The following is a 15,807-nucleotide window of genomic DNA, read 5'->3' as shown; positions in this document are numbered from 1 at the left end:
TGCCTGGGGACTGAGATTAAGGTTAAATAGAGAAAAGGTTGTCCTGAATCATAAAAGGCATGTGATGGGTGTTTGTAAAGCCAGGATGGGGCTGGATTTTGTCATGGTGGAGGTTCTCTATTTCCTTTATAACAATGGCCAGTGGGAAATTTTGGAATGATGCGTTTGATCTGACCAGTAATCGCCATGCCTTCATGTTTTTCAGAGTGTACGGGAAAACTTCTCACAGAGTTTGGGAAGCTGTATGAAGAGCAGTATGGGGTCGCACTCTTTAATAGTATCCGCTATGAAATCGAAGGCAACGGTGGACCTCAGACACAGCTACTACATCGGAAAGTAAGTGGGTGGCCCTCAGAACAAGGACTGTATTAGATGAGTGAAAGAATGCAAGTAGTTGAAGGATGGTGGATAAGGGGCTCTGCAGAGTCTGTGTTAAAAAGTGGAGTGGGTGGACTTAATTACATGAATGAAAGGAAGGATCCTGGAGGTGGCAGTCACTGTTAACTTAACTAGAAGCCCTGGAGAAGAGAGAGAAAGCAAAGATAGATATTTAAAAATGAGAAGACCCTTACATGTTCCACTTTAGACCATCCCCACCCTGTTTGCCCACCGTCTGCGTCATGCCCCTCAATGTAAATTCAGAACTGCTTCTCTATGTGTACGCCTTATCTCACCCTTGTTTATTTCCTTCTCTTCCAGGCTCCTCTTAAAGACCGGGTGATATTTTCAGGAAACATTTACCAGTATTTGGAAGACACCAAGAAATGGAGGAATCGATACTGTCTGGTTCCTCACCATTACGGACCAGTCCTCTATGAGAACAAGACAGTGAGTATTGGGTGGACTGAAGCAGTCTTCATTTTAAAGAGCTAATATTAATCTTATAACGGGTTTGCTTCTAATAGCAGCAAACCTAGTGGTTAAGCTCGAGCTGCCTTGTACATCCCTTTTATAACGCCCAAACCACTGCATTGGGAGTAACAAACTTATGCTGTGTTTACTGAGGTTCTGTGTCTTGTCCCATGGAGAGCAGCTTCCAGGGAAGGACAAGTCTCAGATTTTCGGCCTTGTTTGGCATTTGACTCCCCATTTTATTCCTCTTCCTAAATTTTCTTTCTTTCCCTGCTAGACATTTGAGCGTGGCCTTCAGCCCAGGGCTGGAATCAACTGTGCAGGCATTAAAGTTCTCACCTCTTTGGAACAATATGGAGATTTGATGAATGCCAGTGTGCCAGGTGAGGGAGCCAGAACATTTTTGGACTTACCCGATATATGTTTAAATATTCAGTTCTTTAACTGTGCTCCTGACCTCTTAATTTGTGTTTCCTAATATTTGTTTATTTGGTGCCCAGGTGGAAAGGTGAAGGCAGGAGGCGCACAGATCAAATGTGCAACACCGTTCCCAGTCATCTTGTGGCACCCATATAGCCGACACCATTTCTTCTGTGTAACAAATGAGAAGGAGCAGGAGAGGTGGAGTGCTGTTTTCCAGGACTGTGTGCGCCACTCCAATGATGGTGAGTTCAGGGACCCATATGGATTTGGCAATAATGACCACTTGCCCACCTCTAGTGGAAGCACGGTGCTGATAAAGGAGATTGTAGAATACACAAGTCAGGAAAGCTGGGGGACACAAGCGCCGGGAGCCCTGTCAGGTGTTAGGTACAGTGTTCCCTTGCAAGGCTTGGTCAAGAGATCACACAAATGACATGGTTTTTGTGGATACAGCTCTGCTTCTAGGAATAACACAAATCTGATGATGTATAAAGCAGAAATGATGAGTGCCAAGGCAGGAGTGGGCAACAAATTAATTCTGTATACATCTTCAAGGATAGCATCATGGTATGGGGGAGGAATAGCTGCTGGAATTAGCTCTATTTCCTTTAGTAATGTCTCCTCTGTTTTTCCTCCTGCTTCATCCACTTCCATTTCCTCTGCAAATTCTCAGTCATTTCTCTGTAGAGTCTCTTTAGAGATTTCACTGCACCACCTTCTCCCTTTAGATTTTATTTCTTCACTAAATTAGGCTCTAGCTGTTGTTTGATCCTCTCTTTATTGTTATTGTCTCTGCCATGTCTTCCTGAAAAATGTTTGCCTGCCGTCACACGTAATTACCCCTCAATACAGCACACCTGAAATGGCTTCTGTACCAAATCCCCGTGTCTGCACGTGGGGCCCTTGTAGTGTTAACACAATAGATTGGAAGTGAATCAGCCAAGCTTTAAAGAGATACTGACACCAGAAAGTAACCCCTTTTTACATCTATCATAACATCAGCTCCAGTCATTCTAGTTTCTTACTTTCTGCCCTGGGTTGACACTCATCATCAGCTCCTCACAGCTCTACTACCTTGATGGCCTCCATGCCTCAGACAACTGAGCAAATCGGTACCATGTTGCTCACCATGCCAGTATCCTGTTGTCTATGCAACACTTGTAGGGAACAGACTTAAAAGTCACCAAGGGGTACCTTACAACTTATGACCCGCTTGTGATTCTGAAACAGGTATGAACAAACACCCACCCACAACAGCCCTTTCAAATAGCCGCCTGGTGCCCTGTGATTTTACCTTTCCTTCTCCTTTATAAATAAACTGGAACTGGGTATATTGCTGTAGGGCGTGATGGTGTCAGGTCCTGGTACAAGCATAATACAGTCATTCTTGGAAGCCATCCTATACTGTGCATGTGCCTACCCTGATCTTCAGCAAGGGGCACCGGGAGGCAGAGGAAATATCATGGTGCCACCATACTCCATTTTTATTTTTAAGAAGAGACACAGCGCCCAGAGGTAGAAGGTATTTAACAAATTGTCACACCCCCAGTTTATCTTTCTTTGAACTGGGGAGAGTTAGTGCCTGGGTAATCAGTATATAGAAGAGTGAAAGAGAGATGCAGAACAGAGAAGAAAGTGAAGAAACCAGCAAGTTCACAGAGCTCACTATGTTTGCCAGTCCAGATGTGTAGCCAGACATAGTAATGGCAATTATAATCTTAGTCTCTTCCAGTCTTTGTCTCCAGGCACAGTTGCACTACATTCTGTTCATGTTTACATATCATCAAGAGGATGAAGGGAACTTTTCCAGAACCGCTGAGGTTTAATGAATCCTTTATTATCACCCTGTGTTTGTTATTCAGGTGGATATGCCTTGCTAAATTATACTGGGATCTGAATGCAGTTTGGATGGTGCCACACCTTCTAACGAGACATTTTCAAAACAAACATCACCCACCCCCCTCAACAGAAAAACACAAAGGCAGGGGGTAGTATTAAAAACACAGAAAGGCAGCACTTTTTGTTTTGACGGGGGAATGAGAGTTCTGTTGGTTTAGAGGTAGCATGGTATTAGTAACAGTGTAGAAACAATACAATATGTATTCATGCTTCCTGATTGTAAGAGAGAACAGACATACAACATAAACAAGTGAAGGAATACAGGGTTATGGAAGAGAGCTCAGTGAAGTTCATCCAGGGACTAGTACGATTGTCATTTTGGAGTCAGGAAGGAATTTTTCCCCCTCTGAGAGGCTTCAAATGTTTTTTTTTTGCCTTCCTCTGGATCAACTAGCAGTTAGGCAGGTTATATATACAGTCATATGAAAAAGTTTGGGAAACCCTCTCAGCCAGCATAATAATTTACCCCACTTTCAACAAAAAAGATAACAGTGGTATGTCTTTCATTTCATAGGAAGTAATTTTGCTAATTTGAATGCATGTAACTGCTTAATACTGATTACTGGCAACACCAAGTTGGTTGGATTAGCTCGTTAAGCCTTGAACTTCATAGGCAGGTGTGTCCAATCATGAGAAAAGAGTTATTTATGGTTGCCAATTGCAAGTTGTGCTTCTGTTTGACTCTCCGCAGTGACAGCATGGGATCCTCAAAGCAACTCTCAAAATATCTGAAAACAAAGATTGTTTAGTATCATGGTTTAGGGGAAGGCTACAAAAAGCTATCTCAGGATGTAGTCAGGAAATGGAAGGGCACAGTTGCTGTAAAACAGACGTCTGGCAGGCCAAGAAAAATACAGGAGCGGCATATGCAGAGAATTGTAAGAATGGTTACAGATAACCCAAAGATCACCTCCAAAGACCTGAAAGAACATCTTGCTGCAGGTGATCTGTACATCGTTTTACAATCCAGCACAATTTGCACAAAGAACATCTGTATGGCAGGGTGATGAGAAAGAAGCCCTTTCTGCACTCTCGCCACAAACAGATTTGCATGTTGTATGCAAAAGCTCATTTAGACAAGCCACAGTCATTTTGGAATAAAGTACTTTGGACTGATGAGACAAAAATGTAGTTATTTGATCAGAACAAAAAGTGCTTTGCATGGCGGAAGAAGAACACTGCATTCCAAGAAAAACACCTGCTACCTACTGTCAAATTTGGTGGCGGTTCCATCATGCTGTGTGGCTAGTTCAGGGACTGGGGCCCTTGTTAAAGTCGAGGGTTGAATAAATTCAACCCAATATCGACAAATTCTTCATGATAATATTCAAGCATCAGTCACAAAGTTGAAGTTACGCATGGGTTGGATATTCCAACAAGACAATGACCCTAAACACACTTCGAAATCTGCAAAGGCATTTATGCAGAGGGAGAAGTACAATATTCAGGAATGGCCGTCTCAGTCCCCTGACTTGAATCGATTTGAAGCAGGCTGTCCATGCTTGGCAGCCATCAAACTTAACTGAACTGGAGAGATTGTGTATGGATAAATGGTCAAAAAAACTGCCATCCAGAGTCCAGACACTCATCAAAGGCTATAGGAGGCGTCTAGAGGCTGTTACATGTGCAAAAGGAGGCTCAACTAAGTATTGATGTAATATCTCTGTTGGGGTGCCCAAATTTATGCACCTGTCTAATGTTGTTATGATGCATATTTTCTGTTAATCCAATAAACTTTGTTATGGCTGATGTACTACTATTTCCATAAGGCATGTTCTATATTAAAAGGAAGTTGCTACTTTGAAACCTCAGCCATTGATAAACAAAACTCCAAAGAATTAAGAGGTGTTACCAAACTTTTTCATATGACTGTAGACTTAAAAGGTTGAACTTGATGGCCTGTGTCTTTTTTTCAACCTAACTTACTATGTTACTATGTATATACAAGGAAGGAATGTCTTCTTGAACAGTGTGATTACTGAGCTGTTGATGTTAAATAAAAAAAAAACTATCTAGGTATATAATTATGAAAAATAAATGTATGTAAAACCTACAAAGATTACTGTTTTAGGCTGCTCGTATCCATGGGAAAAGGAATGCATTGGTGTGTTTATAAGGTCCTTGTATGGCTGTTCTCTGTTGGCCTCTCTATATGAATGGTCAGCAATCAGATAAGCCCAATTTAACTTAGCATGTAGGTGGCCAGTGAACTGAATTTCAAATAAATATAGAATTGTCTCCAGTATGTTTAGAAATACTGACTTTATGTAAACTGAATATGGGGAATTATCCTATTTGGCTGGTCCTGGCTGTTTTCTGGGTGTAAATGAAGGAGGCTTGTGGGGTTAGGATGACCGAGCATATTACAACTGGGTATGTGCTGGAATTCAGAATATTCTTTGTTAAAAAAACAGTATTCTCTATCAGGTATTCCCGAAGAACCGCGTTTGGAATCGGCTGCCTTCACTGACTCGGTGCGGCTCTATAGACAAGCTCGGGACCAATATGGGACTTGGGATATGATGTGTGGGAATCAGGTGCAGGTTGGTACAGAGTGGAGTAGACCACTTGTTTATCATGAAGTACTGCTGCTCTGTCCAGTGGGATCTTAGACCTCATTGTTACCACTTCTGTCATATTTTCTAGGTGCTGAGCAACTTGGTGATGGAGGATCTGACCCCTGACTTAAAAAACATCATCTGTCCCAAACTGAAGGGGAAACCCCAGGAGAGGCAGAGAATGTGGATGCTGGTGAGTGCCGTCTTTGTGTAGTATGTACAGGGAGAACTTAAGATTAGTTCAATGCCACATCCCGACCATACCTGGACTCCAAATGCACAGCGGCCACCTGGGACCATGTCAAATCTGGTGTCCATGACTCCATGAAGGTCATCACTGAGTGGGAGCAAACACCCCTGGAAGTCCAAGTTCCCAGTGTGCAGGCTCCAAATTGGCGAACATTGCCAGGGAGTCTGAAACATGATGAAAAACAAAAATGGTGGAGATGGTGGTTGTTGACCAAACTGTGCAGCTCTGCATTTGGAATCCAGGTTCAGGGGGACCTGTGGAGTTATCTCATGGCAGTGATGCAGTTGATCAGTTCTATAACACAAGAGTGCACCTAAACAGTTGTTAAGATGGGGGATTTAAACATCATCTAACAGAGGGGCCCAACAGCAACAGGAGATATTATCTGACATTTAGGACTGGAGGGAAGGAAAGCTCTCTTAGTTTATTCCTACACAACTTTTCTATGGCTCACTTTGAAAACTGCCATGTCCTGCTTGCACAGAGGATTAAATTCCTTGTCAGCCTGCTGTGGACATTTCAAGAATGCAGTGAATTTACCTTTCACAGGATAAAAGCCTCAGCTCACCCTTCCAGGCATTTACCCAATGTTTGCGCAATCTTCAGTGGCTACTTTCAGCTTTCATTCTCTAGAACACAACAATTTGGGTACTTCTGACCTTTGGCTTAAGGAGCATTTGTTTGTCCACACACGGTATGTTTACAATATATATGGTTCCTTGGTTGTGCAAGTATAACCCATGCATGCATTCAGTTCCACTGCTTGCACTGGCACACTCCACCATTGCATTGCAAAGACAGGAACACACTGTTTAGGGTAAGGGCTTAAGCAACACCTATTCACTCTGATCTGCCCTTTGTTATAGAGGCGACAACAGGCTAGATAAAAGCTGCCTACTCAGTCCTTGCAAAGTGAGTCCGCAGCTTATTGGCATGCTATCAGATAGGTATGTGTGGGATATGCGTATGGGGCCCAATAATGGCCCTGCTTGACTCATATCTGGTCGAAAATTGGATTTCCCATCCAGTGATGACCCCCAGTTAGTTGTATTTGAAGCTCAATATCCAAAGGATATTCATCTCTTGTGACATTCTCCTCCCACAAGATCTTCATCTCGTGGGAGAATGACACAAAAGGAACCAGGGACTCTTCATCTCCATAGTGGTAGGTTTGTGTACTTTACTTAGCCTAGTTGCACATGTGCATTCAGGATGTTAGTTAGCTGTACAGGTCATTATTCTTTTTCTTGTTCCAGATTTCAGACACAGTTTACCGCATGGTGTATGAGCAGACTCGACACTTCTATGAAGGGTTGGAGAAAAGGTGCTCGGAGAAAAGAGCCGCAATGGAGAGCCAGATCCGAACCAACATGGACCAGATCATCTCTTGCAAGGAACATGTGTCCAACAAGATTCGAGGTGAGAGAAAACAGAATATCTTCTATTGCGTGCAGCTTCTGCGTTCCTGTCCCTTCAGCCCTATAGCATTATAAATATACGCAGAACTGTACACCTGCATCATTTAACTATGGTCCTAGCTATGCAAGGGGATTATGAGACTAGCCCATGGCACCGAGCAGCTAACACCATAATTATATGGGCTTAGGTTTAAACCACAGATGACTTACCCATTAATGTAGGCTTTACCTCAGTTCTTGCTCCACATGAAACCTTATTAAGTTAGAAGGTAGAGTGAAGCTGTGGGTACATTGTAGCAACAGTTCACATAGCAGAGCAATCTCCTACGCTTCTGAAGTGGTAGTGGTCCTCTTTAGGTTTTATAAAAGAGATCACCATTTCTGGTACATGTAGGACTAGCATAGCCTAAGGAATGCAGTAGGTGCATTTTGAGTGAGTGATAGTTATGTGGTTACTAATAATGGAAATGAATGCAACATAGTCTGTAAGAATTAGTGTAGGTTCCAGTATGGATACTCATGCCTTGTTCTGTTTTTGGCCTACAGCGATGGTGCTGCCCAAGGCTGAGCTGTGTGTGAGGAATCACGTTCAGTCTCACATCTCATCCATTTTGGATGCCTTGATGGTTCCAACAAGTCAGGGCTTTGCCGAGGTGCGCGATCTAATCTTCAGAGAGACAACGGAGATGAACATGAATCTAGTGAATGAGGGAGGGCGAGAAAAACTGGGAGAGGTAAATAGGGCTAAAAATGGGAAATAGACAAGTGCTACAAGAAAGAACTGGACTAATCTAAATATTCTCTCTCTCCCTCCAGCAAATGGAGAAGCTGTCACAACTGGCCTACCATCCAGTGAAAATGCAGCAGTGCTACGAGAAAATGGATCAGCTGAATCTAGAAGGCCTGCAGCAGAGGTTTGATGTGGGAAGCCCAGCCGTGTTCAAGCAGAGAGCACAGATACTCATGAGGGAGGTGAGCTCATAACTCCACATGGTAACACTGAAGCCCAGATAATGTATTTTACTCCTTTCATGTGAATGGGAGGGAATATATGAAACTCTACTGCCTCCTAGTGGTTGTAACAGAGACCTTCCATAGTGAGAGCCGGGAGTTCTGAGACTCATTGCATTCACTAAGGCATAAAACCAAGCAATACTTTTATCTTTCCAGCAAATGGATAATGCTGTCTACACATCTGAGCAGCTGGTACACCAAGAGCTGAGCAAGTCAGAAAGTGGATCAAACCTGTGCAGAGACATTCAGCGTATACTGGAGCGTGTTCTCAAGGCAAGTCTTAAATAATACACAATAGCCCATGTGGGGGGAGTGTCCCTCCTGTATGTGCTGTATTTTAATGTTTTCCTGCATTGTTATTGGTAATGGTTGTGACTGACCGAGTCATTCTGATGCTTGGGTGCCTGTCGCTGCTGCTGTTTGGTCTACTCTGCTGTACTGCTGAGCTGGTTCAGTAATCCTAGCCTAATTATTTGTTGGACCTTAGCCCTCATTTAAGGCACCAGTGTGCCTTATTGGGAGCATAAAAATCTACCTGCCCCATAGATAACAAGGAAGCAGCTACTAATTTCTCTGTATGTTTCATGAACCTTTAACCTTGTTTTATGTTGTCTGGACTAGTCTCTGCCATCTTGTACACAAGCTATTCATGCTAAAATGTTCTCTCCGCTCTCGTTGCAGAAATATGACTATGATAGTAGCAGCGTGAGGAAAAAGTTCTTCCAAGAGGCTCTGCTACAGATTATCATCCCCTTCCTTCTGAAGAAGTTGGCACCCACCTGCAAGGCGGTAAGTGTGGGAAATGTAAGGAATAGGTTAGTTGCTACTAGATCTAATACACAAGGAAGGCATTGCGAGGGGGAGAGGAAATACCACATTGTAAAGGTGTAGAAGAATAGCAGCTAGTGACTCTTCTGCATTGTCTCTAGGAGTTCCCACGTTTCCAAGAGCTTATATTTGAAGACCTTTCACGCTACGTGCTGGTGGAGAACACTTACGAAGAGGTTGTGCTACAGAGCGTGATGAGAGACATTGTGCAAGGTATCCTACTTGGTACAGATGGGAAGGTCCCTTGAGGTGGAGCTACTGGTGTTGTTGTGTATTAATCTTAAGTCTCTTGATCTTTTCAGCTGTTAAAGATGCTGCCACTCAGCGCAAACACAATTTGTACAGGGACAGCATAGTAATGCACAACAGTGACCCCAACCTACATCTGCTGGGGGAAGGACCACCGATTGATTGGAGTCAAGATTATGCTGACCACAGTGAACCCTCTTATGCGAATCGACAAGGTAGACTGCGCCAGGTGGTGTCTATGCTCCATGAAGATGAAGGACCTGACATACCAGGTTCCTGCCAGGAAGTGCCAGCACAAGAACGTATTGCAGAAGTTACAGAGGACAGTGACGTTGCAGGTTCTTGCCAGGAAGTGCCAGCAGACAGTGATGTAGCACAGATTAGGGGCATGCTGATTAAAGAGTTTGATATGGAGATTCCAGTTACAACTGTATCTACAGTACCAACATCAGAGGTTGCCAGAAGTGCTGCCACAGAGGAAGAAGAGACAACCAGTGACAAAGCCCAATCAGGCCCACCAAGTGCAAGTGAGAGGAGTAACTCAGAGGACGAGGAGGTGGAAAAGGCAAGGTTATTACTTGCTTCTGAGCTTGCCAGACAGTTGGCTGAAGAAGAGGAACAGTATCACGCTGATGTACATATAACTCAAGATGATGTGACTCATAGCGAAAAGTATGTGCTTCATAGTTCTGACCAAACTGATGCACCCCAACCAGTAACGTTGAAAAATGGGGAAATTGCACATAGTGACAATGAGATGGACCCAGAAAGCGATCAAGGAGGAGCACTGAGATATTTAACACATAGAGTGGACACCCACGCTTCCCTGGAAATACCCAGGGTAACAGAAATCTTGCCCTGTCATCCACCAAGGGAAGTAAGTGCTGCCCTAGAAGAGGAGAGCCAGCCGAAAGCAGGACAGCACTCCCCTACCCACGTGATACATTCCACTCCCGATGATAGTGGCTTTCAGTCTCCAATAAGTGAGGGAGAGGAGGAGGGTGAAGGCTACACTGAAATGCCAGTTCCTGCTCCACGAAAGAGGGATGAAATCAACACCCAGTTCTAAGCAACCACATGCTGGACTGGAGCACAGGTGTTAAAATGAACTCCTATGGAGGGCAAAGCCAGGCTCTCGCCTTCTTCTCATAGAGAAACAAAACTGCTTATTTAAATGCTTTGTGGCTCTGTTACATGCTGCCCGTTGGTATAAAGTCTCCATTCATTGCCACACTCATGTGCTGCTTTTCTACATAATCCTGTCCAGTGGGGTGCCATGCAGTTGCACAATCCCAGGTATGCTGTCTCTGCAAAGCTACCCTTTTTTCCCCTAATTTCTTTGGCTTTTGCCATTTTATTTCCTATTCCATTCAGAAGCTGCATTAACGCTATCTCTGTATATATACACCCTATGCTTTAGCTTAACACTTTGCCACCCACACTGCAATGCCATTACAGCCAACCAGCACCCCCACATGGCACTACCACATTCTACACTTCACTGAAGAATATGAACACTAATCCAGAGGTGCACTAGAACATTTCTTCTTTGCATGTCACAAAGTGGTCTTAAATCTTGTGAGTGGTGGTGCAGGTGTTGTTTGTGTGGCACAGACTTGTCCTATCCTCCTGTGCCATCCATGCGGATTAAATGAGGCTTTTTGAGTGTGTAACAAAACACCAGGGCTGTGTGTATGTATGTGTTTGAGGACTGACACAGCAAAAACAATCTTATTAAAACTCATTAGTGGGGGGGGGGGGGGGTAACCTGCTCCAGCGTTCCCTTGACCAAATAGTGCAGTGCAAATGGAGGCCCTCCTGATGTTTTTTAAATAAAACTTCCAGCGCCCTTTAGCAGTCAGTGGGGTTCAACATCACCTAGTTGGCCTCCATTTGTCTCTGCATGAAAGAGTGCCTTTTGATATCCCATTCCTGCTTCCCCCTTTCAAAATATATTTTATTAAAACAAATGTTTAAAATAAAAATGCTTCTGATGATAAATAAAAGAAACCTTTATTATAAGAAACATGGAGAAGTGTGATACATTTATGGGGGTGAAAGGAGCTTGGCAGTAGAGTAGAGTTTTGAGCCAGAGTAAACAATACCAAAAGCTTGTTTGATTAAGATCATGACATAAAGTGACACGTGGCAAAGCATCTGCTTTCAAACAGCACACCATACTTTCCAGATGATTGGTAGTTTTGGGTAGCAAACTATGTAATATACTTCCGCTTGGAGTGTGACTGTGGTAGGATCCATTTGGACAATCACTTTAACTTAGGTCTCTGGCAACAAGTCCATTTCAAAGTGGTATAAGATGCCCCCTGAGAGGTTCTGTGAACATATCAAATAGACAAGTGGTGGCAGTAACACAATAATAGGCTTGTAATGTGGCTTTGTGCAAATCAAGCATTAGGAAGACAAAGATCAACCTTTCCCATTGGGTAAGCACGTCAAACTCTCATCCATAGCCAGCCAATGGCTCAAGGCCAGCTCCCGGGATTCTCGGCAACCAGTCGCTGAAGCCCAACACCCAAGATCCTGCACTAAAATAAATACAACTGTGGTGCAGCAACACCCACATGGCCACGAGTTGACAGTTTGGGGAAACATAGGCACAAGGACACAGGGTCCCTCCTTCAAGGCACAGATGTCACACTGCAGCAATGTATCCATTGTTCTTCCATTTTGGATAGCTGGAAATGTAGTTAAGTTGCAGCACTGCCAGTGGTAATGAAAATGTGTGTCTTAAACTCCAATTCCCTCACTTACATAATGTGGGGTTTGGGGTATTTTGAAAGTAGGGGAAAAGCAAGAAAATACCCGAGGCCCGATCCTAGGATCACGGCGATGAAGATGGCGGCATTGTATGACATGACACAGAGCATGAGCAGGTATCCAAGTACAACCTGGACCATGCGCAGCAGGGAGAGAAAAGAATGCAGGAACCACCATCTGTCAGGGGGAAAAATAAAAGAACTAGTCAGGGTCTCAAAATAAACAACCCTCACACCTTATACCCAAAATACAAGAATATTAACCTCACTTCTTTTCTAGCTATGTTAGAGAATAGCCGGGATTTGGCATTGAGCCAATATGTTTTAACAAACCGGACTTTTAAACTTAACACATAAGCTATGCTCACCTTTACCCTGATTGAACACAGGACAATACCCCCTGTACATATAATGGTACTGCCCCCTGTACATATAATGGTACTACCCCCCTGTACCTGGAACTAGGCTGGATGTGCTCCTCAGTCACAGACAGCCTCTCAGTATGTTGCTGGGGTAGGGAGGCTGGAGGCAGAAAGGGATCAGAGACTATGTTTGAGCTGGTCTCAGGGTCAGCAGTTGAGGATGGAGTAGGTTCGTGAATAGATCTTATAGGAAATGTCTGCAATGCCCGGCTGAGAAGATTACACTTCCACACCTTGGAGATTTCATATACAACAGTTAGGAGTAGGACAACCAGGCAGGATAGTATCAGACCTGAAAGAAGAGAGCAAGGATGGGTATGCTGTATAATATACATATAATATCAAGAGAGGAATACCAGTATGGGAAGCACAGCATACATGGGGGCCTAGTTTAGCCACCGGGGCAAAAATGGGATTAATAGGGTAGGATGGGATTATATTGTGGGGGCCCTTAAGAGATTCTTGAAGAAAGGACCAAACCTGCTTGTTAGAGTTCAGCTACTTATAGACCTACACGTGGCCAGATTTAGCCTATAGGGCCCCACAGTAAAGGATGTACAAAACCAGAGTGAGATATGGATGTAGAGGAGCTGAGAAATATTATTATGGCTGGCGGTATCGTCACTTACCTGCCAGTGTCTGAACTGTCCAAAAATCAAAGAGCAGCGTCACATTCTCAGAAAAGACAAAGTGCATCTGCAGGAGAGAGAAAGGGATTTAGAGTTCTATTGGGATTAATCTCTGTTCAGGGAAAGCAGACAGTGCTGAGAATGAGAAATATATGGCTCTGTCTTTAGCAATTGTTGCAGCTCATGGAAAGGCAGTAGCATACAACCCAATAAGGAGCTACTTTGTGGTGGTTATTCTCGTACAGATTGGGAGTGGCACCCCAATAACAGCTGGAAGGCAACAGAATGGATTTATATTGCATTTGTGTCCTGCACCAACCTGTGTTTCCAGCCACGGCGCCCTCCAATATCAGTGTATGCAAAGTGCCAGATATAATGTGTACTGCACCTGCCAAACCCATTGCATTACACACACCCCAAAAACAAAACCCCATCCCCAGATATATCCACTTTTCTTTGCATTTCCAACATCTCAGAGTAACCCGGAAAGCAGCAAAAAGGCAAAGATTGGTTGGAAAAATGTGCTATAGGAGATTTGCACAGGGAATATAATGTTAATGTGTGGGAGCTGCCTGGGGAAGGGGCTAAATACTGTTCCTTGGCATCTCAATGGAGAAGGGGTTAAATACAGCTCTGTGCGCCCTGACTGGGGTAGGAGATAAATATCACTATGGGCCCTGACTCAGGAAGGGGTCAAACATTGTTTTCTGGGACCTGATTAGGGAAGGGCTTAAAGGAATAGTTCAGTGTGAAAATAAAAACTGTGTAAATAAATAGGCTGTGCAAAATAAAAAATGTTTCTAATATAGTTAGTCAAAAATGTAATATATAAAGGCTGGAGTGAACAGATGTCTAATAAAACAGCCATAATCCAACTTCCTGCTTTTCAGCTCTATAACTGAGTTAGTCAGCGACTTGAAGGGGGGCCACATGGTACATTTCTGTTCAGTGAGTTTGCAATTGGTCCTCAGCATTCAGCTAAGATTCAAAAGCAACAGATATGACCCATGTGGGCCCCCCCAAGTCTCTGATTGGTTACTGCCTGGTAACCAGGGTAACCAGTCAGTGTAAACCAAGAGAGCTGAAAAGCAGGAAGTAGTGTTCTGACTGACATGTTATACATCAAATCACTCCAGCCTTTATACATTACATTTGTGCCTAACTAACTATATCAGAAACATTTTTTATTTTGCACAGCCTATTTACCCAGTTTTTACTGTAACACTGTTCAATTCCTTTAAATACTGCCCGTGGGTCCCAGTTAGGGAAGGGGTGAAATACTACTCCATGGGATCTGATTGGGGAAGGGGTTAAATACTGCTTTGAAGGAGCCGATTGGGAAGGGGTTAAAATCTGCTCCGTGGGTGCTGATTGGAGAAGAGGCTAAATACTCCCTCGTGGGTCCTGATTGGGGAAGGGGTTAAATACTGCCCTGTGGGTCCTGATTGGAGAAGGGGTTAAATACTCCCTCGTGGGCCCTGATTGGAGAAGGGGTTAAATACTCCCTCGTGGGTCCTGATTGGGGAAGGGGTTAAATACTCCCTCGTGGGTCCTGATTGGGGAAGGGGTTAAATACTCCCTCGTGGGTCCTGATTGGGGAAGGGGTTAAATACTCCCTCGTGGGTCCTGATTGGGGAAGGGGTTAAATACTCCCTCGTGGGTCCTGATTGGGGAAGGGGTTAAATACTCCCTCGTGGGTCCTGATTGGGGAAGGGGTTAAATACTCCCTCGTGGGTCCTGATTGGGGAAGGGGTTAAATACTCCCTCGTGGGTCCTGATTGGAGAAGGGGTTAAATACTCCCTCGTGTGTCCTGATAGGGGAAGGGGTTAAATACTGCCCTGTGGGTCCTGATTGGGGAAGGGGTTAAATAATACCGGGCTGTGGCGGGTCCTGATAAAGAAGGGGTTAAATACTGCCCGTGGGTCCTGACTGGAGTAGTGGGGGTTAAAATGAGACCTGCTGCAACACTGTAACTATACGGACAGACGGGGCACCAGGCACTGAAGAGGTTTCCTTACCTGCATGTCACCAGCCTGATATTCGCATCAACATTTAAAGCTTCGATCTCCAATAAGTAACTGGTCGCACTTCCTCGATTATCAGCTGACTGGAGGCTCCCGTTGCATGCTGGGAAGGGGCGGGTCTGAGCTGCTATTAGTGAGAGAGGATTGCTCGCAGTGCAGGGAGGGGCGGGGAGAGGAGGCACAGATTTACCCTGATTGACACTTTTCGTGTTATTCTGGCAGAGGCTTCGGAGAAAGTCGGATGTTAAGGCCAGTGCTGAGTGTGTGCCCTCCCTGTGCTAAACGGAAACTCCAAAGCAGCCCCAAAGTGTTGCCTTAAACTGTACCTGCGCCCACGGTTACCAGGGCTGGTCCTATCAAATGTGGGGCCCAATTGGAACCATGTTGGCGGGGCCCCTAGACAAAGTGTTGCTGGCTACTGACACACCAAGTATTTAGGAAAATAAGGGCATACAGGCACAAA

General features: G+C 44.3%; 2 protein-coding genes across 3 annotated transcripts in view; one reads left to right on the top strand and one right to left on the bottom strand.

Annotated features, from left to right (window-relative positions):
• The window catches only part of niban2.S (niban apoptosis regulator 2 S homeolog), a 39,838-nt gene extending 28,325 nt beyond the window's left edge, over positions 1–11,513 (top strand). For both annotated transcript variants that reach the window (XM_018231988.2, NM_001092117.1), the window contains 13 exon segments: positions 206–336; positions 700–828; positions 1,130–1,235; positions 1,353–1,517; positions 5,602–5,717; positions 5,821–5,925; positions 7,239–7,401; positions 7,947–8,134; positions 8,217–8,372; positions 8,571–8,687; positions 9,096–9,203; positions 9,344–9,455; positions 9,545–11,513. In XM_018231988.2, the coding sequence (XP_018087477.1) occupies positions 206–336; positions 700–828; positions 1,130–1,235; positions 1,353–1,517; positions 5,602–5,717; positions 5,821–5,925; positions 7,239–7,401; positions 7,947–8,134; positions 8,217–8,372; positions 8,571–8,687; positions 9,096–9,203; positions 9,344–9,455; positions 9,545–10,560 (2,612 nt within the window). In that variant the 3' untranslated portion in view covers positions 10,561–11,513.
• slc31a2.S (solute carrier family 31 member 2 S homeolog) lies at positions 11,488–15,448 on the bottom strand. The gene is given in 4 exon segments (NM_001087704.1): positions 11,488–12,446; positions 12,724–12,982; positions 13,320–13,386; positions 15,339–15,448. Coding segments are annotated over 4 exon segments (519 nt in total). The 5' UTR covers positions 15,345–15,448; the 3' UTR covers positions 11,488–12,259.
• Positions 15,449–15,807: the final 359 nt, after the last annotated feature.

The sequence above is a fragment of the Xenopus laevis genome, chromosome 8S, assembly GCF_017654675.1.
Source record: "Xenopus laevis strain J_2021 chromosome 8S, Xenopus_laevis_v10.1, whole genome shotgun sequence".
Taxonomy (NCBI): Eukaryota; Metazoa; Chordata; class Amphibia; order Anura; family Pipidae; genus Xenopus; species Xenopus laevis.
The sequence above is the reverse complement of the archived record's forward strand: the minus strand, read 5'-3'. Positions and strand labels throughout refer to the sequence as shown.